We start from the raw sequence: 20,925 nt of genomic DNA, 5'->3' as shown, positions 1-20,925 counted from the left end.
AGATACTTGTCTGCACATGAGTGCTGGCATCCATGGAGTGAGCCCGGATGCTTCTGGAGTTAATAGTTTTATAGGCAATTGTGAGACACCTTCTAAGGGTTGCTTTTTCCACCAACCCACCCCGACAAGAAGGTTTCTCTGTGTAGCATATGCCACCACTGTCTCCAACTGATGCCTCTTTAGTCCTTTGCTTAATGGAGCGTCTCATTCCAACCCAGGCTAGGCTGGACTCAATGACCCTACTTCAATACCTGAGTGCTGGGATTGCAGGTGAGGTGCGTGAGTGTATTTTGAGACAGCTTTTAAGTCTGGCATATCAACAGATCTAAATGAACAAATCAATACAGTTTAAGTTGCTATTTTTTTTTATTCTTTATCTCAAAGTTTTGGTGCCCAAGTTTGGCAAATGATAGAAGTTTATACATACACACATTTACATATATACATATTTTAAGTTTAGAGCCCCAGCTTCATTGTTAAACTCTCTGCTCAGGCTGTTAAAGAGGTTAAATGGCAAGAATACATATATAAAAATCAGGAAAACATGAAATAACCCTAATGTATAACTTTTGCTTTTATGAACTATGACATTTTTGAAACAAATCTCCTTGTTAAAACTATTTCAGCCTCATTAGGAACAGTCAATAACCAGTGATTCAAATTCAGGTTAAAGGTATCCAGTTTACAGGATCATTAGAATCTGAAGCATAGTCCTTCAGATGTATGCCTTTAAACTGCTACACAAATGCATCACAGCAATGTTCAGGTTGTAGCTGAAAATTTTCTAGTGCACTTTATACATTTTAGGCAAGCACACTAAACTCAAAAACATTCGTTGGGTGGTTGTGTATGGCTCACTTCAGTGTACTCGAGGCCGTTTGACTACATTCTCTGCAGGAGTTTTCCTCTTCTGTGGTAATCCAGGCCCACCTTTCTTATTATGGAATAAAGCAGCTTCGGATACACGGTAATTGTCTGCACAAGGAGGGGATTCCTGGAATGGGAAGAGGAAAACTTCAAATTTGTAGTGCATGTATGTCTCCAGGTTTCTTTTTCCCCTCAAAGCTTGCCAGTGGGTCAAAGTTCAGGTAAAGCATGGCTAGTTCAGATTTTAATGATTCCATGGATTAAAATATAGATTAAATTGGGGAAAGGCTGGTCAGTAGCTAGTAGTGTGAATTACTATAAGTGTTTTTACACCCATTTACAAATGTGCAATGGGCTTAACTATCAGGTAGCAAGGACATTTAAGTGTTTCTACCTGACACCAAGTCCTTGCAATGGCTACCTTTGCAGCCATTTTTCTATTTTCATAAAATAAATAAATAAATAAATAAATAAATAAATAAATAAGACAAGCTGGCCTTTTGTAGCCCAGGATGCTTCAGACTTTTAGTGATCCTCCTACCTTTAACTCCCAAATGTTGGGATTAAAGGCCTGAGTCACCATGCCAATCCCACTAGTCACTTATGGGCCTGGAACTGAGCCTTTCCAGTGTTAAGATTACAAACATCATGCTTGCCTTTTTTGGGTTCTGGGAATTGAACTTAAATTCTAATTAAAGACGCTGGAGAATTAACAAACCAAGTAACTGTTACAGGGCAGGTCAGACCTGGGTCAATTTAGCTTTTGTGGGCTTTCTCATTTTGTTTCTTTTATGTGTGCCACAGGCTGGCTAAAATTCTAATAGAAATGGCTTGAAGAACAAGGTAGGAAAGCAACTATTTCCTCAGAAAAAAAAGGTTGGGAACCCAGAGCAAAGGTCTGGAAGCCAGAAATAGTTTGTGGAGCTTGGCCAAATCTTTGGCCTCTGAGCCATACATACACACACACACACACACACACACACACAACCTTTATTTAATAAGACTAAAATGTGAACTGACAGTTCAGCTGCTTCTGTTATTTGTTAAGTAATGCAAACAGATAAATGCCAGGATCTATAGTCTATAACCTATTTTCCATCAGAATTGAAAGAAAACAGACAAACAAACAAAACCAGTTTAAGGCCTAAGGCCAATCTGGAGTACCAAGTGAAAAAAGCTCATAAACAACGAGATACATGCTGGTAATAACAGCAATTAGCAGGACAAGGATGGGAGGCAAAGAGAGGCAGAGTAAGAGAGGTAAAGACTGATTCTTTTAAAGCATGATGCTACTACCTCCACTGTAGCCATACCAGATGCTAAAAGTCAAGTGACTATAAAGTGACACCAAATCTCTTCTAGGAAGAGTCTGATAGTGAATACCATGCAATTCTAGTACTAGGAGACAGAAGTAGGAAGCCCTGCAAGTTTAAAGCTATCCAGACCACATAAACTAAATGTATACTTAGCCCAGCAGTTACACTACTTCACATTGAAGGGAAGTCACCCAGGGGCTCTGTTCAGACAGAACGTTCTATAATAAGGGATGAGCTAGCTAACATGCACCATGACCTAGACACATGGACAGTATGCTAAGTGTTCCCTAAGGCCAGGTATAAAAAGCTCTCAAACTAAGGAAAGATTAATATATTCTGGGGACAAATAATAAAACAAGCTTATCTCTGTGGGGCTGGGGTAGAGGTCATTGAAAAGGGCCCCAAGGATGCTTGTTGAAATGAGGTCATGCTCTTGATACCAAAGGGTTTTGGAAGGCCATCATCTATCAGGAGGCTGACTCACATGATGGAACTGTTATCTACAAATTTCACTGTACAACAGCTCTTCTAAGAGAAAAGTAAACAAATACTGGATTCTAGTTAATGATACACATGCTAAGTATTTGAGGAGACACATGTTCTGATTTCCCCAAAACTCTGAAATGCATAAAAAAAATGAGAAACGGCTATGTAATAAATCAATGTTACTTGATTATATTAAAATGTTGCTTGACCTAGGAAGCAAGTATACAGTTTAAAAATCCATTCATTTAGGGCCGGAGAGATGGCTTAGCAGTTAAGAGCACTTAAGAGATCTAAGTTTGATTCTCACACCCATACTGGACAGGATACAGCCTCCTATAACTCCAGCTCCAGGGAATAGAACTCTTTTTTTTTTTTTTTTTTTTGAACTCCACAGACACCTCTATACACGAACACACACACACACACACACACACACACACACACACACACGAGCACACACACGAACACAGGTACACACGAACACAGGTACACACGGTAGGTCTGTTACTGTTAGGTAGGAACTGAGTCTGATTTCAATGGCAGCCAGTTCTCTTGTCTCTGAGCCAACTCTCTAGCCCCCTGCTTTCTTTATAGCCCAATATTTTAAAGAACTTGTAAAACATCTATAGCTACCCAGATTTTCATAAACCTGTCATACTTAAATTTCATGCTAAAAAGTTTACAGGCATCCAATATAGAAATGGAACTAAACTGAAAGACTAGAGAATGGCAGACTGTCAATTCTATTAGCAGCAAGCCAAGAGTAAATGTGTGGATGTTCATCTACAAACATACACATATCTCTAGAAATAAGGAAGTATGGGGCCAGCAAAATGACTCAGCAAGTAAAGGCGCTTGCTACCAGCCTGGCAACCTAAGTTTGAACCTACATGGTAGGAGAGAACCAACTCCATTAAGCTATCCTCTGACGAGCACACATGTGCCAACTCCCCACCCCACATATACACACAAGTAATAAAAATGATAATGATAAACGGAAGAGTAGAATGTGACAAACCAGCATGAGATAATCAGCGATATATTCTGTTTTCAAGCAGACCATGTTCTGGGCAGTAGCCTCTGCGATGAAAACTCTGCAGTCATCAGGTTTCAGTTTATTGAAGTCACAAAAGAGATGCGTAGCATCTTTAAGTAAAGGTTCTGGATGACCAGATAACACCTAATGAAAAACAGGAAGGGTTAATCCCCTCATGCTCCATAGCAGATGCTCCTCCCCTCAAAGGCAGAGGGCAGGGAGACATCACAGAAACCTTGCTGGACAAGTTGGTGCAAACCTGCCCCTAGGATAGCAGTAAATTAATTCAGGACAAACCTTTGCTCCTCCTGCCTGAAGAAGGCGTTTGAACCCAGCTTCTCGGGGCCGATCAACACGTAAAATAGCTTTCCAGCCACTAAATGCTCCCTATTTAAAAATAAGTACATGTAATTTTAACATACTAAACATTCAAAATGCAGAGATAATGCATGAATTTAATTGTTTAGTGTCAAGTAATTTCTTGTCATTCATCTATCTATCTATACACACACACACACACAAAACTCAGTGGGTTTTTTGCATATATTTACATATACTAAGTATCACTTGCATGCAGGGCCTACAGAAGTCAGAAGAGGGTGTTGGATCCTCTGGAAGTAGATTTACAGATGTTGATGATAGGAATTAAATCTGAGTTCTCTGGAAGAGCAGCGCAGGTGCCTTTACCCCTGGGCGGCCTCTTCAACCCATTATTAGTTTAAAAAAAAGAAAGAAAGAAAAGAAAAAGGACAAAGTTTCATAGGCTAGCTCTGACCTCTTGCTCTTCTCCTGCCTCCCAAGTGCTAGGATTACAGGAGTACCCTAGCAATCAGCAATTAGGAAAGAAAGGACATAATTTCCTTACTCAAAAGTATATAGACTCCTTAGAGAGAATTTGCAGACCTGGCTTAGGACTCCTGATGCTCTACCCTGAAAAGACAAGTTATCTTTAGAAGACCCTATCTTACAGTAACACAATACTTTGTTGTCTCAGGCAGGATTTCTACATAGCCTCAGATATCCTGGAATTCAAACATTCTCCTGCCTCTGCCTCCCTGCACAACAGAAATTTTAGTTCAACACAGAATGTGCAACTAAATATATCAATTATGGAATAAAAGACAATCAGAACTACTTGGTCAGGCATATGCTCTTTAAAACAAGTCACAATACTGAATCCCACAATAGTACCTCAACAATGCCGGATTCTTGACTTTGCTGGATTCTTTTCCTCCATCTCATTGCCGCCAGTGCGAGCTTCTGCTGGTGCTCAGTGACGTCAGGGAGAGCATCAAGTATGGAGCTACTTCCCCACTCGTAGTCTTCTTCCTAGAAAACCAGGCCAGTGAACTTGTGGGTTCCTTTCACAGCACTGTGCTAACTAAGCATGGGTATCTGGCCCCCAGCAGCTTGCAGTCTATCAAGATCAAAGCTGAAAGTTCAATCGTTACAGAGACACGAATGATAGAGAACACTACTTTGGGAACTCATTCCATTTATTCAGTTTTATGTGAAGAACCAGTACAGCTGGCTTTAATTAAAACCAGAAACTAATTTCCCCAAAACAAACCTTTTGGCCAGACAGCTGTATTTTGGCAACTTAGTAGCATACCTAACTTAGTAAAATACCCTAGTATTTGGCTTCATGAGAGCACAGCCTGAGGAGGTATGAACTAAGACAAGTCCCAAGGAGCTCAGATTGGAAGCTTCGGAAACGACACAGTAGATATTACCGTGATGCCCAGCTTGTTACAACTGCTTAATATGGATAAGCTAACAGCAAAGAAAAAGCCTTATAATGGGCTATCTTGAATCTGCTCATTAAGAGAAAATCATTTCAATAAAAAAGCACCGATAAATTAGGTAACAAAAAGTGAGCAGGCCACAATAAAAACTCATTTTTTTGTATGCCAACCAAAATATTTTAATAAAAAGGGATGTGAATAAAGCAGCCCGACCTTGCAGACTTTGTTCTGTTTCAAAGATCCTCACAGAACAGCTGTAATCTGACTGGCCACGTGTGGTCATTTAAACTAAATACACGGTGAGGGGATGACCAAGGATCTCCTAAGTCATTAACAAGAGAACAAACCTTCACAGGAATATGAATACACACCTGCACAAAGCGCCCAGCTGTCTTGCAAGCGTCTAGGTAGGAGCGATGAAGCACCCATTTACCAGCTGCCATAGAAGCTAAGTACTTCTCATTGCGCAGTGGGTAGCCCACAACCATGTGTGTGCAGCTGGGGTCAGAGCACTGCTTCTCGATCACCGACCCACCTTGTATGGAGAGAAACGGCATCTACTAGTTCTTAACTTTCTTTCTAGAAAAATGTTAACTGTGCATAAAAATTATTTATATAAAATGATCAACCTAGAGATGTAAAAGTAACATTCACTTTAATTTATCGCCCTCCATCCCTGCCTTCAGCGTTCCAAGATCTAGTGATTTGAAATGTAGATTGGGGTTTTATAAAAAATAAAACTTCCAATGCTGACCCGTGTATACAGTTGAAATTCAGGGCTTCATATATGCCCCCCCCCAAAAAAACTCACACTGAGCCATACAACCCCCAGTCCCACCCTTGACTTAAAAAAAATATATATATATATATTATTTATATGTATGTGTATTTTGCCTATCTGTGTACCTGGGTCTGTGAGGCAGAACAGACTCAATGTGTAGGCTTAAATAACTTGCCCATAGCCAGACAGTGGTGACACATGTCTTTAATCCCAGCACTTGGGAGGCAGAGGCAGGTGGATTTCTGAGTTTGAGGCCAGCCTGGTCTACAGACTGAGTTCCAGGACAGCCAGGGCTACACAGAGAAACCCTGTCTCAAAAAAAAAAAACAAAACCAAAAAAAAAACCAACAAAATCCAAAACTTAACCATGTTCTTTTCTCAACTGCCCTCCCCTTTACACATGATAGAAATATGTTTGCATTTGTATTCTAAATAAGTTGTAATAACAATGTTTTAAAGTAAAATATTGGAAGAAAATTGAAAAAAAAAAAAAGTAAAATAATGGCACCTAAGTCTTTAATCAGGCGACAGTAATCAATCCGCTCTTGAGAATTCAGAGACGACATCTGGAACACATACTGTTTTTTAACTTTTCTGTGCGTCTCCTCCTGTGTTTCAATCTAAAACACAATAGTTTTATTTTAGAAAAATATTAACATTAAAACTATTATCAGATATAGCTATTTTATAGTGACATTTTATCTAGTCTTCTAAGGGACCAAGTATACAAATTGTAATTCAAAGAGATGCACTTTTCAGTAGTGATGAGCCTGCTGCAGCCAACACTTCCTACTCCAGCATAAAATACACAAAACCGCCCGCCATCACCATACCGAAGGTTAACAAACCTTGTCTGCAGGTTGTGGGGCCACAGGCGGCTTAGCCAGGGGGGAAGCTACAGCGGGGGCTTGCGGCTCGGGGATCAAAGGCCTTTCTGCTACTGGAGGCTCTGGTTCTTCAGAGCCTGGGTGCCCTGGGGCTTGAGTAACACACGAGGCTAAGGGTAAGGAGAAAGAAATACTGTGTAAGAGTGTACACATGGAACTTAGAACAAACTCTGGAAATGTTCTCACCTGTCTTGGCCAAAATAAAATGAGCCATGAATTCTGCAATCAAAAGTATACAAAGGCTCAGACATGGTGGCATCTGTTTGTAACCCCAGTAACTTGGGAGGCTGAGACAGGAGACTCTCAGGCTTGAGCCCTGCATGGGTACAACCCTGCATGGCTCAAAAGCAAGCACTACACATAGAGGAAAGAGTGGTTGGTTTCCCCAGCTTATAGGTACATCTGACTAAATAGCTCTGAAAGGGCAGCTATTAATTGAGTTTTGTGAATCCCTTTCTAAAACATCTTTTCACAAGTATAACATACCCAACTTTTTAAAATGAAAGCAATTCTTGGAGAAAAAAATCAGATCTGTATATCCAGCACAGGAAGATAACCTTAACCGAGGTGAAGGGAGAAAAAAAAAGGAACTCAGGCAAAGCTCATAAGCCAAACAACATCAGACATTACCTCACAAACAGAAGAGGGTAGAAAGGGAAAAAAAAAAAGGCTGATCCTAAATATTTCAGGATATTTGATCACACGGTGAACCCCAAGATTGTGATCTTTACTGAGAAAACCTGTTTTTACTTGTGGTGTGGTTGAGTTTCAGCACACACCTTTAATCCCTCTGGCTGGAATACAGACTTGCTCTTAATTCCCAGCAATGAAGGTAAAGTTAGTTGTAGAAAAAAAGCACCCATGTTTGTAAGCCATGTCTAACTGAGTGGCAGACAAAGTGCTGAATCAAGAGAAAGATCTGACAGACTAGGACAGGCCCAATAACAAGGAGAGGAAAGGGAAGCTATAGGAAGCAGCACAGTGAGAAGAAAGGCCGTTTTACCAGACATTATTATAGAAGGACAGGTTGCAGAGAGAACAGCTAAACACAGGTGAAAACAGAACAAGCCAGAGAACGAGAAGAAGCAATAAGATTAGAACATGTTGCCAAAGACAGTCTGAGGCCAAGCAGAGCAGTTCAGGAGAAGCTGAGAGAAGCCAGACTGAATCAGTCACTCTGGAGAGGAGTTTACAGCTGACCAGCTAAGCTGAGCCATCCAGCTAGAGCTCAGAAGAATTAGAAAGGGTGAACTTAAGTCAGCAGTAAGGCTCAGAGGCTGATAATATTCTGGCCCCAGATTAGATTGTATGGAGGCTAGAAGCTTCAAAAATGACAATTTCTTCTTCAGAAACTTATAGCTAAATTTCTATATTTAAAAATCAAAAAACATTTCTCATTTGACTGAAACAGTACTAGAAAATTCATTTTGATTCGCATATGTAACAGAGAACCATGGTGTCTTTAAGAGGTCAGCATTCTTAAGCACAAGTCAATGTCTGTCTTATTACCCTGCTCAGCAATTTCTGAATGGTACACAGGCTTTCGAGAGGGAGAGTCATCCGGCATTTTTATCTCAACCTGAAGCTCAGAATGCTGTGTGGGGTCGCTGGGCCACTGTAAGTTGCTGGCAAGCCTTGCTCTCTCTTCCCTTGCTGTCGGGTCGTCCCAAATGATCTGCTCGTTCTGGGACGGCTCCGTGTTCACATCAGGCACTGCCTGCCGAGACTGCCTAAGGAACAAAAGGGACAGTGTTAAATAGCAGCCACACTGAACCCAAGTGCGGAAAACCAGTAAGCAGCAAAGACACACAGTATTTGTTGAATAAATCAAGAGGACATCCTTTCTTCTCCTTTTCTTTTTTTTTTTGGACATATGGTCTCATTATTGAGAGTATGGCTTTAAATGAGGTGCTTCTCCTGCTTCTGCCTCCCAGGTGCTAAGATTATAGGCATGCATCCTGGTTTGCTTCCCCTGCTGTGATAAGATATGATCAAAAGCAGCCTGGTGAGATTTATTACAGCCTACAGCTGTAGCCCATCACTGAGAGAAGTCCGGGCAGGAACTGAAGAGACTGTAGAAGAGAACTGCTTATTGACTTGCATGGCTTGCTCAAAGGAAGTCCCAGGGGCTCACAGTGGGCCGGACCCTCCTAAATCACTCATTAGCCAAGATATTCTACAGATTTACCTACACGCCAGAGTGATAAAGACATTTTCTCAGATGAGGTTTCTCTTCTTAAATGACCCAAGTTTACAAAAACCTACACAGCATAGCATGCACCAATACACCCAGTTAATTACTTCTAAAATATTTCTACTAGACAATTTAAGTGAATGTCTATAACTGTATTTCAAAAATAATTATATATTTTTTAATTTTTTTTTGTTTTGTTTTTTGAGACAGGGTTTCTCTGTGTAGCCCTGGCTGTCCTGAAACTCACTTTGTAGACCAGGCTGGCCTCGAACTCAGAAATCTGCCTGCCTCTGCCTCCCTAGTGCTGGGATTAAAGGCGTGCGCCATCAAGCCCGGGTATTTTTTAAATTCTAAAAAATTAGGGAACCAGGGTGATGTTTAGAGAACTGTAGCTAGTGGGTTAATAATTGCATTTACATTTTCTTTTAAAGACGCTTCTCTGTAGTGAAGGACGACCATGAGCTCCCCTCAGCAGCTTCCATGTGCTAGGACTGTAGGTATGCACCACCGTACCTGTCTTAGTAATTAAATTATATCTCATTGAGTCTCACTATGTAGGTCTGGCTGTCCTGGAATTCACATTGAAGACCAGGTTGGTCTTGAACTCACAGATCCATTGCTTCTGCCTCGTGGGTGCCACTATACCCAGCTTTAAAGTGTATTTTTAACATGACATTGCTGAAGATATAACTAATGGGTCTTTCAACCCTTGGTGTCTTAGTCAGGGTTTCTATTCCTGCACAAACATCATGACCAAGAAGCAAGTTGGGGAGGAAAGGGTTTATTCGGCTTACACTTCCACACTGCTGTTCATCACCAAAGAAAGTCAAGACTGGAACTCAAGCAGGTCAGGAAGCAGGAGCTGATGCAGAGGCCATGGAGGGATGTTCTTTACTGGCTTGCTTCCCCTGGCTTGCTCAGCCTGCTCTCTTATAGAACCAAGACTACCAGCCCAGAGATGGTCCCACCCACAAGGGGCCTTTCCCCCTTGATCACTAATTGAGAAAATGCCTTACAGTTGGATTTCATGGAGGCATTTCCTCAACTGAAGTTCCTTTCTCTGTGATAACTCCAGCTGTGTCAAGTTGACACAAAACTAGCCAGTACACTTGGTGACCAAAATTTCCAGTCTATGGTAGACATTTACTGAATTACAGAATTATGAATTCATTAAAATATTTTCAAGTATTTTGTTTATATGTACAGATGTGGGTGCCCAGGGAGGCCAAAAGAAGTTGTTAGATCCCCTCGACCTGTAGTCACAAGCAGTTAGTTGTGGCCTCTACAAGAGTAGCAAGCACTCATTAACTGCTATCTCTCTAGTCCCTTAAAAATGTTTTCATTACATTTATTTATTTACTTTGTGTGTATGTATACACATATGTGACACAGTGACCTTATGTGGAGGCCAGAGGACAGCTTACAGAAGTTAGCTCTCTTCTTCCACCATTCCAGGGACGGAATTCAAGTCATCACGCTTGGCGTGAAGCACCTTTACCACCTGGCTATCTCCCTGGGGCCTTGATTACAGGCCTGCGCCATCACCAAGCTACATGCAGTTAGTAAGTGACTCGGTAGCCAGTAGGAGGCGGGTCTCTGTAAATTTGAGGCCAGTCTGGTCCACATATTGAGTTTCAGGACAGTAAGGACTACATCCCAAAGTGGATGGAGGCAGAGGCAGAGGCAGAGTCAGGCAGGTGATCTCTGAGCTCCAGACCAGCTCAAGCTACATAGTGAGACCTTGTCTTAAAAACAAACAAGCCAATGAACCAGGAAAGCCTTTTAGTCCCAAACGACCTGGCACAGAGTAAGGTTCTATATCTAAAACATGACCTGCACTGTTGGGAAAAGCTACTTTTCTCAGAATTCAAAATTACCCCAAGGAAAACACAGAGTACGATATAAATGAAGTCAACATGGACTCAAATCTCTCACCCTACACCTCAGAGATTTTTTCTTCTAGTAGAAAAATGCTATTGGTGGGCCCAGTAACCCAACACTTGGTAAACTGAGGTAGAAAAACACCAAGTTTATTTAAAGCCCACCTTGGCTACACAGCAATACAGAGAGAGGTAAAAAAATGCTATTGGTGGGCCCAGTAACCCAACACTTGGTAAACTGAGGTAGAAAAACACCAAGTTTATTTAAAGCCCACCTTGGCTACACAGCAATACAGAGAGAGGGTGAGTGGCGGTACACATGTAATTCCAGCAGTCAGGAGACTGAAGCAGGAGGATTGGGAGTTTAGGGCTAACACTAGTTCCACAGTATTGCAGGCCAGCCTGGGATAAGACCTTGTCTTATAACTATAAAGACAAAGAAAAATACAGTAATTTCAATGAGCTTAAGTTATACTGCATTAAGAACTGTGGCACCTTTCCTAGAACACAGAGGAAAAACGTACACACACTTCAAGTAAGAAATAAAAAGTGAGGAAAGGGTGGAGTGACATCCACAGGCTGTCCTCTGACCTCGACATGGGTGCTATGGCATGCATGTCTTCACGCCCACATATCACACTCAAACACAAGATAATAAAAAAGCTGTTTAAAGTTGAAGTACTCTGTGTCCTCACTGTCTAGTGCTAACACTAAGTGACAGAGAGGACTGACTGCTCCCGGATTTTACGTCAAGTGGAAAAGTGCACCTAAAATCACATACTTCAAAGTAAGAACTCACAACTGCTTGAGCAACAAGACAAAAAACTCAGCAGCAATACACAAAACCCCAGATGACAGTGGGATATAATGCATACTGTTTGAGTTAAACAAAGCGCCAACACAAACCCCTTCACTGGTCTCAATATTCTAATTTCCACTTTATTTAAAATAAAAAAAAGAAAGAAAGAAAAGAAAAGAAAATTAAAGTCCTGTGTGGTGGCACAAACCTTTTATTGCTAGTATTTGGGAGGCAGAAGCAGATGAATCTTTGAGTTCAAGGCCAGCCTGGTATGCAGAGCAAATTCCAGAATTCCAGGACAGCCAGGACTACACAAAGTAACCCTATCTCGAAAAACAAAAACAACAAAAAGAGCCTAACCCACCAACCTAAGTTACCAGGGGCTTTTATGCAAACAACACAGCGCACAAACCTGAGTGCCTCCAGGACTCGGCTTCGTCCGCTCCGCACAGAGCGAGCGCTGTCAGGAGTTGAAGAGGCGCTGTTACAGCTGCTTCTTGACATGCAAGTCTTCTGGGCAGGCGTCTTCACAATGCAGGTGGCTGACATGATCTCTTGCAGCTGCTTCTGGAAGTTCTCTCTCATCTCCAAGGCCTGGGTCAGAGCTAGAAACAGAGTAATCGATATCAATCAAGAAAGATGTGCCCCCCCGTTCCACCTTGCTGGTGTGAAGATAGATCTGATTGTGTGGCCAGGCTGACCTCCCATTGTAATCCCTGCCTCAGTCTCTAGGGTTCTGGGATTACAGGCAAGCATTACCACAGTTACTAACTTCTCTTGTCAATCATATCTTACACTATTTTGTCTAGATCTAGCTGAACAAAGAATTGCCATTTACTGAACATTTATACAGGAATACAAGGCTAAAATGTCACAAAACACAAAGGCGGCCATGAGGACTGTTTCTGAAGCGATGAAGACTCCCTTGGAGGAAAACTTGCTCCTTTGAGGAGCTCCCTGCTCGTGTCTGACCCTTTCTCATGGATGCATACTACAGAGATTCACAGTCATTTGTATGTATAGCTGTCTGTCCATTTGCTTTGGATCTTGCCACATAGCTCATGCTGGCCTTGAATGCCCTCCTGCCTCAGCAGCAAGCCTGGGATTGCTGCTGTAAAGCACTAGCCGAGCTTTCACTAATCCTTGAAAGAACACACCACAACGTCTTTGTCTTTCCTTCCCATTATAGACACTGAAGTAGATACCATGTAGGCATTTTTGAAATAAACAGAATGGAACAGTTAAGTCAGAAAGCAAGTTCTAGTAGGCAGGCTGAATAAGGAGAAGTCAGAGAGTAACACATCTAAGTAAGGTAATCAGCACAGCACTATCTGTAATAGCAAGAAATTCAAAATAACTGCTAGTGACACTGAACAGGAAACAGCAAAATAAAGCAGGACAGAAGCCACACACTACACCAGCAAATAAAACCCAGGACTGGAGCAGCCCCTGTTTCCCAGACACTCTTCTCTGGCTTGAGTGCACACCCTCCTGTGTGTGGTGTGGTATAGTAAGGAGACTCCTTAAGAGTGAGATCTAGTCTAAGGGGGTTGGGTCATTAGCAACACCACCCCAGAAGTAATGCAGTTTTCAGGGGGAACTCAGGCTAGTTTTGTTGTGGGTTGCTATGACAACAGTGAGCCTGGTCTAACTTGCTTGCAGTCTTTCATGTGGTGACACCCACTTGCACTCTTTCCCTTTCTGATAGTGACATGATAGGATGTAGCCAGGTCTTCATCAGAGTCCAAACCAATCAAGCTTGGGCTTTCATTTTCTAAGGCTGTTTGAGCTAAAAATGTACCCTTTACTATATATTTCTCAGCTCCAGCTACACTAAAACATTGCTTTTTTTTCTTTCTTTTTTTTTTTTTGCAAATGGAGAGCTGTAGCAACCATATATTAACAATTGTCCAACTCTTCCAAATGATTCTGTGTGAACCATATCTACACAAAAGCTACAGATAAAAGCTGTATATGCTGACTGGTTGTTCCTCCTCTCTTTCCTTCCAAGGACTTCCGCAATCCCTAAGAAACAACAGTTCTAAAATTAGCTCAATTAACATCCTACAGTGGCTTAGTGTTCAAGTGAAGAGAAGAGTCACACTCCTCTCTCTAGCTCTAAAGTAAAGCTAGCAGTGACTAAGGCAAGTGACAAAGGCATGCATGAAAGTCAAGTTAGGTCAAAAGGCTCTTCTGCTGAACAGTCAAGCTGTGACTGCAAAGAGAAATTCCAAGTGCTCCTGCAGTGGGCACAGCTCCTCATTGATGCGAAGCTGCAGGAGAATGAGCAGCTGACTCAGACTGGAAGAAGACACCTCTCTAGGGTTTTGTGGAGAGAAGTCAGTGTTTGGCTGCAAAGCTGGAAGGCCATCCCAGTTCTTCTATTAGTGGTAAAATACAGCTGGGACTGTAAGTCAAAACAAACGTTGTCAAAAGTAAAAAGTGCACTTGAGTGTGGTGGCGCAGGCCTTTAATCCCAGCACTTGGAAAGAAGAAGGCAGATCTCTGGGTTTGAGGCCAGCCTGGTCTACAGAGTCAGTTCCAGAACCACTCAGAGAAACCCTGTCTTGGGAGGCCATGGCGTGAGAGTAAGGGGTAAAAAGTGACAAGTGTCTTACCTCCTTTACAGTCATCTCTTCCACTCCCATTCAACAGAGGTGACTCTTTGTCATTTGTGCCCATAGTGTTTGTCTCATTTCCTTCTACAGACAGATGATCTGGCTATTCAAAGAGAAAAATGACAACTTCTCAAACGAAGTTCACTGCATAAAGTTTCACAGACATCTACATGCAGCTTGGGAGGGGCTCACTGTCCACACCACCTACCCCATCATCCTTAGATGCAGAAACTGCCAAGGGTGCCCGGCTGTTACAGAGCCGCCCATCTTGCACTGTGTTGATGTCCAAACTCATTTTGGGATTGTAAGTGTGTGGATAAAGAGATTCAGGAAGATGCTTATACTCTTGAGCACACTGAAACACAAGTGTACACTTTAGAAAGAAGTTTACAGGGGCTGGTGAGATGGCTCAGTGGTTAAGAGTGCCGACTGCTCTTCCAAAGGTCCCGAGTTCAAATCCCAGCAACCACATGGTGGCTCACAACCATCCGTAACGAAATCTGATGCCCTCTTCTGGAGTGTCTGAAGACAGCTACAGTGTATTTACATATAAAAAATAAATAAATCTTTGAAAGAAAGAAAGAAAGAAAGAAAGGAAGGAAGGAAGGAAGGAAGGAAGAAGGAAGGAAGGAAGGAAGGAAGGAAATTAATTTACAGTGGAAAACTCTAGCATGTAAATAACCAATTGGGACCCAGGAAATGACTTAGCCAGTAAATGTCCTTGTCCTATTAAGTTGGTGACATGAGTTTAATCACTGAAACCATATTAAAACTGTAAAAAGAGTAAAAGGCCCTCTGAGCACACCTATGCACACACAGTAAATTAAACAAAGTGGAACAAGTTATCCCCACTTTTACAATCTACTGTCTATTAAAGTATAAACTCTAATCCTGCCTCTGCATTTAGCCTCTGTATCAGCCATTCCAGAGAGCACCAAGAAAAGCATGGCTATAGTGTATGAGGATGCTAGCAACTACCCTCAAAAACATCTTTTGTTTTTATATGATTTAAATTAATTTCTATCTATTTATATGGGGGGCAGACCTTGTAGGAGTTGGTTATCTCCTCCCACTGTATGGGTCCCAGGAAATAAATTCAAATAGTCAAGCTTGGTGGTGAGAGCCTTTACCTTCCACACCCTTTCTTTCAGCTTCTCTCTTTCTCAATCTCTCCCTCCCTCTCCCTCTCAGACTTATTTATTATATGTAAGTACACTGTAGCTGTCTTCAGACACACCAGAAGAGGGCATCAGATCTCATTACAGATGGTTTTGAGCCACCATGTGGTTGCTGGGAATTGAACTCAGGACCTTTGGAAGAGCAGTCAGTGCTCTTAACCACTGAGCCATCTCTCCAGCCCCTTAGCTACTCTTCATCTAATAGTCAATGAGGGAAAGGAATCATGATATAAGTATTCATTTAAAACTTGGTAAATATTCAAGCAATAAAAATTTTAAGTTCTAGGGCTGGAGAGATGTACGTTCTTCCAGAGGTCCTGAGTTCAATTCCCCATCTATCACGCGTGGTGGCTCACAACCATCTATAATGGGGTCTGATGCCCTCTTCTAGGCACTCGAGTGTACAAGTAGATAGAGCACTCATGTGCATAAAAATACAAAAATAATCAATCAACCAATCAACCAATTAATCTTAAAACAATTTAAGTTCTAATGCTAAAACGATACAATGCCCCAAGCATGACCTACATATAGCTCAGATTTTGAGTGTCCCAAGGCCTTATGTTACAAGCACAGTTCCCATGGCATCCAACAGGCCCTCGGGGTGTGCCCTGGACAGCAGTCCAATCCCAACCCTTTCACGACCTCTTTCATGTCCCAGCCATGAAATGGGCAGGTATTGGCACGACATGCCACCACACAGTTAGCCAAGATTAGCAAATTTATTTGCATTCAATGAAACTGGTTTGTGCTCTGAAATATTTGTGTATTTTCAACCAACAAGGAAGAGAGGGAAAAGCATTGCTTACCTCTAATAGCCAATGCTCGGACACGATGTGCACCCCTCTTTCCTTTGCAGATTTATATTCTCGATTACTGTCATTTGCCCGACCCTGGTAAATGAAATGAGTAACAGTCTCATCGAAACTCCACCTGAAACAACCAAATATGCAAGAGGAATAACTAAGGGAAACAGCAGTCTACTCTGAACAGAATGTTCTGACACACAGAACTCAAAGAACTAGAGAATAAGCAAGAGTAGTAAATGGCAGATTTTGTATCCTGACAAATGCTAGCGACTCCATTTACACAGCATTTATACAGTGTAGATGCCAGAAGAATACTTTTAAAATACTACTATCTTCTTTATATTTTTAAGAATCCTTCCATTTTGTCTTATAATGTATATCACTTTCTAATTACAATAAAAAGTATTTTCAAGTTAATAAAACTTAAGGCATTCAAATCCACTGTCCAGTCACTGGCCACCACCCTGTTTATTCACTCTATCAAGTTAGTCCCTATCACAAAACTATCTATGTTGAGAACTGAGCTCAGGCCTCTGAGTACACTAGGCAAGAAATCTACCACAGCATGAGACTACGTCTCTTAAGAAAACATTAGAGACAGGGTCTCTCACTCTGTAGCCCTGCCTATCCTGGAACTATGTAGACCCTCAGAGATCCTCCTGCCTCTGCCTCCCAAGCGCTGGAATTAATGGAGTGTACCACCATGCCAACATACACACACACACACACAAATAAATTTTTATTTAGAGCAAACTAAAATGTCTTTAATGGAGTGTGGAAGTCAGGGGAATCTAGGAAGGTTTGCTACAGTGGTCAGTCAGTACTACTCACAGGAAATCACTAAGATTGATAATAAATGCAGTCAGTCCCAGATGTGCTGACTATAAACCCATGACCAGTCCATAACCAGGACTGCACTGGAGGCTAAAAGTGGGCAAGCATCTGACACCTTTATAGACAGGCTTAAGTGTTCTGGGTACCTAAGAGGACAGTTTTAATTAATCGGAGAGGTTTTATTAGATAATGCACACAAGCAGGCAAAGCCAAGTCTTCCTTATAAATGAATACAGGCTTTTTGTGCTGTCTGAGCTGTGGCTGGCGCCGCCAACACAGAGCTGTCCCTACCTGTACTCTGCTCCCAGTGATGCTGCGACCCCATTGAGCTCACTCTGCTTCTTACTGAGCTTCTTACTCACACACACCACAACGCTGTCAAGTGGTTTCCGAGTCTCTTCCTGCACATGGAGAATAAAGAAACAGACCAGCCACAGTTCTTTGACATGCATTAGGGACACCTTCCATTTAATAAGAAAACCATGTCTACCTCCTCCAAATGGGCACCCTTCAGCTGAGGGCTGGCAGAATGACTGTCAGTGTTTCGGGAACTATTTGCCAAAGCAACTGTCAGGTTTCTGACGATGACTTCAGAGAGTGGTGAGCTTAGTTTCCGCTTCTGGCTGGCAGCATTTGGGGTTTCCAGGGCTGCAAGTGCATCCTGTGTTTAAGAACAGGAAAAAGGAAAAAATGAGGAGAGGAAGAGGGGGACACAGAGGAAAGAGACAAAGTAGTGAAGAAAGGAAAAAAGAGATTACATCTTTGACCTCTTTTTCTCTGAAATAAAAAGCATGAACTTTAATTTTTATTTTTATACTAGAGTTAAAAGAATTTCATATTCTTCACCAAGCATTAAGTAAGGAGCTGGAGAGTTGGCTGAGCAGTTAAGAGTACTGCGAGAGCTCTTCTAGAGGACCCAGGGAATCAATCCCCTGCTCTCACGTGGTGGCTCACAACTATATGTATCACCAGTTCCATGGGATCTGACACCCTCTGGTTTTCATGTTCACCAGGCACGCAGGTGATGCATAAACATATGTGTAGGCAAAAGAACCATGCACATAAAAAATAGATTTTAAAACAGATAAACAAAACCATTAGGCATACTTACCTTTTCAGCAGTGCATACATACCACACTTAAGAATTGTAATTGCAATTACATAAAATACCCCAAACTAAAGTGAACACAGAAGGAAACCAGAAAGAATGGATGGGTATAAGAAATTAATTTTAAGATTAGGTAAAAAGTCAGACTGAGGCAAGAACCAACAAAATGTACAAGATATAAAATATAGGCTCAAAGGGAGGGGAGGCTAAGAACTGGACGCAGAGAGCTCCATGCAGGGTCTGGCTACTTCCCAAGCAGTCCACAGAGCTCAGAGCTAACCAGGACTGCACTTAACGCTGAAAGTGGGCAAGCATCTGACACCTTTAGAGACAGGCGTAAGTGTTCTGGGCACCTTAGAGGACAGTTCTAATATCCCTTCATGACAATGGGTGCTGAAAGTTCTACGACAGATAGATAGATGCCTCTCATCTGGGGTTTCTGCAGACTACAATGGAGGAAGCCATTCTTTTCTTTCATCCAGCCTCATGATACCAAGGAATGCATGATCACAAAGAGAGAAGTGTTCTTGAGAAACAAAGTTCTTGAGAACAGATCCTTCTACTGTTGATGTGGATTAACAAAAAGTGACACACCTCAAGAAGGAAAGATCAGAAATAATATGAATGAATATGTTCAGGAATGCAGTTGCATAAATTTTATAATATCCAAACTAAGTAAAATATGCCAGCAGGAGAAGTGGACAGTTAATATGGAGAGGATGCACTACCTGTCATGTCAACTCTAGGCTTTGACAATCCCATACACCTTTAATGCTAACTCTCCCAAGATTCGGAGAGGCTAGAAAGGAGAGAAGGGAAAAGCCTCAATTACTCTTTGCTGAAACTAAGCAAAGAGTAGGGAATTTACTAGCTAGTAACCACAATGGCAAATGATCAACACATGTTTATGGTTTGTACTGGGATACAGCTCGGCTGGGAGTACTACATGCACAAAGCCCTAGGCATATTCTCCAGCATCATACACAACAGTGATGAATACCTGGCTCTATGTACCAAGCCAATCAGGGCTATCTATACAGTAAAACTGTTTTAAAATCTTAAAAAAAAAAAAAAAAAAAAAAAAAAAAAAAAAAGGAAGGAGAGGAGAGGAGAGGAAAGAAAAGAGAAAAAGCTAGGCATGGAGGTCCATGCCTTTAACTCCAGTCATCAACAGGCAGAGGCAGGTAGATCTCAGAATTCAAGGTTAGTCTGCATTATATAGGAGACCTTGTCTCAAAAGTGGAGCAGGGGTTCTATTCTACATACAAAAAGGAAACAAGGAAAAAAGAACATCAAGCAAACATAATATAAAGGTATATGAAGCAAGTGTAAGTTACTATATACATGACAGAACTGAGATAAATACAGCACACTGAAATCCTAAAACCACAGCAGACAGCCCTCAAGCCAGAAAGCATTAAACAAGACAGGATCTTTTATAAAATCAAAAGTTGCATTTTATATTCTAATTAATACAAGTCACACATCAGTGTGCCAACTAACAAAGCGACTACTTACAAAAAACAAAACCATGTGAAATCTCAGAAGAAGAATTACCAACACTGCTGGGCATGGTGGAACAGGCTTTAATCCCAGAACTTGGGAGGTAGAGACAGGTAAATCCGAGAGTTCAAGACCAGCCTGGTCTACAGTGTGAGGGCTACACAGAGAAATCAAAAACCAAAACCAAAAACCGAAACAAGAATTATCAACACAAGAAACTTGCAAACATCACTTAATATACAGGATGGGTAAATAAGCACATATTGGGAATCAGAAATTACAGTTTTCATATAAATATACTGGATATATAGCAAACACTACCTCAGATAGAAAAAATACCATCTTATGATAAATGATTAACTACAGTTATATAGAACATGGGCAAATCTCCACAATAGAGGCTAAACAAATCCAACAAAACAGATGCAAGAGACTTCCTAACACTGCCTCTGTAAGTGCCAAAACCAAGCACAACACAACTCTGACAAGTGGTGGGGAGGAGAAACAGAAATACCGAGCATGAGGAAGGGCACACAGAATGAGTCCTATCTGAGCTCGGACAGTGGCTGCCCAAATGTTGGTTGCAGTTTCACTTAGCAGTGCATCCCTTTTCTGTGTTTACTACTTAAGGGGTCTGAGAACTGTACAAGTTGTTGGGACTCATTCCGTGACTTAACATGATCCCAGGACAAGAATGGTGACGCTCAAGGGAGTTCCCACGTGTCAGACAGAAGGCAGCATGAAGCATGGTCATCCTGACTCCAGAAGTCATAGCACTAAGACAGTGCCTTTCCTCTGCTGAAGGCTCATGGGGCAGAGCACTAATCAGAGGAAGGGATTTAAAACTGCAGGACCACTGTAGAATACTAAAGGAGCCATTTTGA

The 20,925-nt window shown here is 41.7% G+C and overlaps 1 protein-coding gene across 3 annotated transcripts in view; it reads right to left on the bottom strand.

Moving 5' to 3' along the window:
- Positions 1 to 347: 347 nt before the first annotated feature.
- The window catches only part of Topbp1 (topoisomerase (DNA) II binding protein 1), a 45,262-nt gene continuing 24,684 nt past the window's right edge, over positions 348 to 20,925 (bottom strand). For 2 of the 3 annotated variants that reach the window (NM_176979.5, XM_006511707.4), the window contains exons 15-28: positions 17,921 to 18,091; positions 17,722 to 17,831; positions 16,597 to 16,720; positions 14,818 to 14,964; positions 14,610 to 14,712; positions 12,404 to 12,596; positions 8,628 to 8,848; positions 7,080 to 7,228; positions 6,740 to 6,851; positions 5,822 to 5,985; positions 4,897 to 5,034; positions 4,003 to 4,092; positions 3,688 to 3,849; positions 348 to 994 (exon numbers count right to left, since the gene is read on the bottom strand). In NM_176979.5, the coding sequence (NP_795953.2) occupies positions 860 to 994; positions 3,688 to 3,849; positions 4,003 to 4,092; positions 4,897 to 5,034; positions 5,822 to 5,985; positions 6,740 to 6,851; positions 7,080 to 7,228; positions 8,628 to 8,848; positions 12,404 to 12,596; positions 14,610 to 14,712; positions 14,818 to 14,964; positions 16,597 to 16,720; positions 17,722 to 17,831; positions 17,921 to 18,091 (2,019 nt within the window). In that variant the 3' untranslated portion in view covers positions 348 to 859. The remainder of the gene's footprint in view (positions 995 to 3,687; positions 3,850 to 4,002; positions 4,093 to 4,896; positions 5,035 to 5,821; positions 5,986 to 6,739; positions 6,852 to 7,079; positions 7,229 to 8,627; positions 8,849 to 12,403; positions 12,597 to 14,609; positions 14,713 to 14,817; positions 14,965 to 16,596; positions 16,721 to 17,721; positions 17,832 to 17,920; positions 18,092 to 20,925) is intronic. The other variant, XM_006511706.4, reaches the window with a different exon arrangement.

This window comes from Mus musculus, chromosome 9 (assembly GCF_000001635.26).
Source record: "Mus musculus strain C57BL/6J chromosome 9, GRCm38.p6 C57BL/6J".
Taxonomy (NCBI): domain Eukaryota; kingdom Metazoa; phylum Chordata; class Mammalia; order Rodentia; family Muridae; genus Mus; species Mus musculus.
The sequence above is the reverse complement of the archived record's forward strand: the minus strand, read 5'-3'. Positions and strand labels throughout refer to the sequence as shown.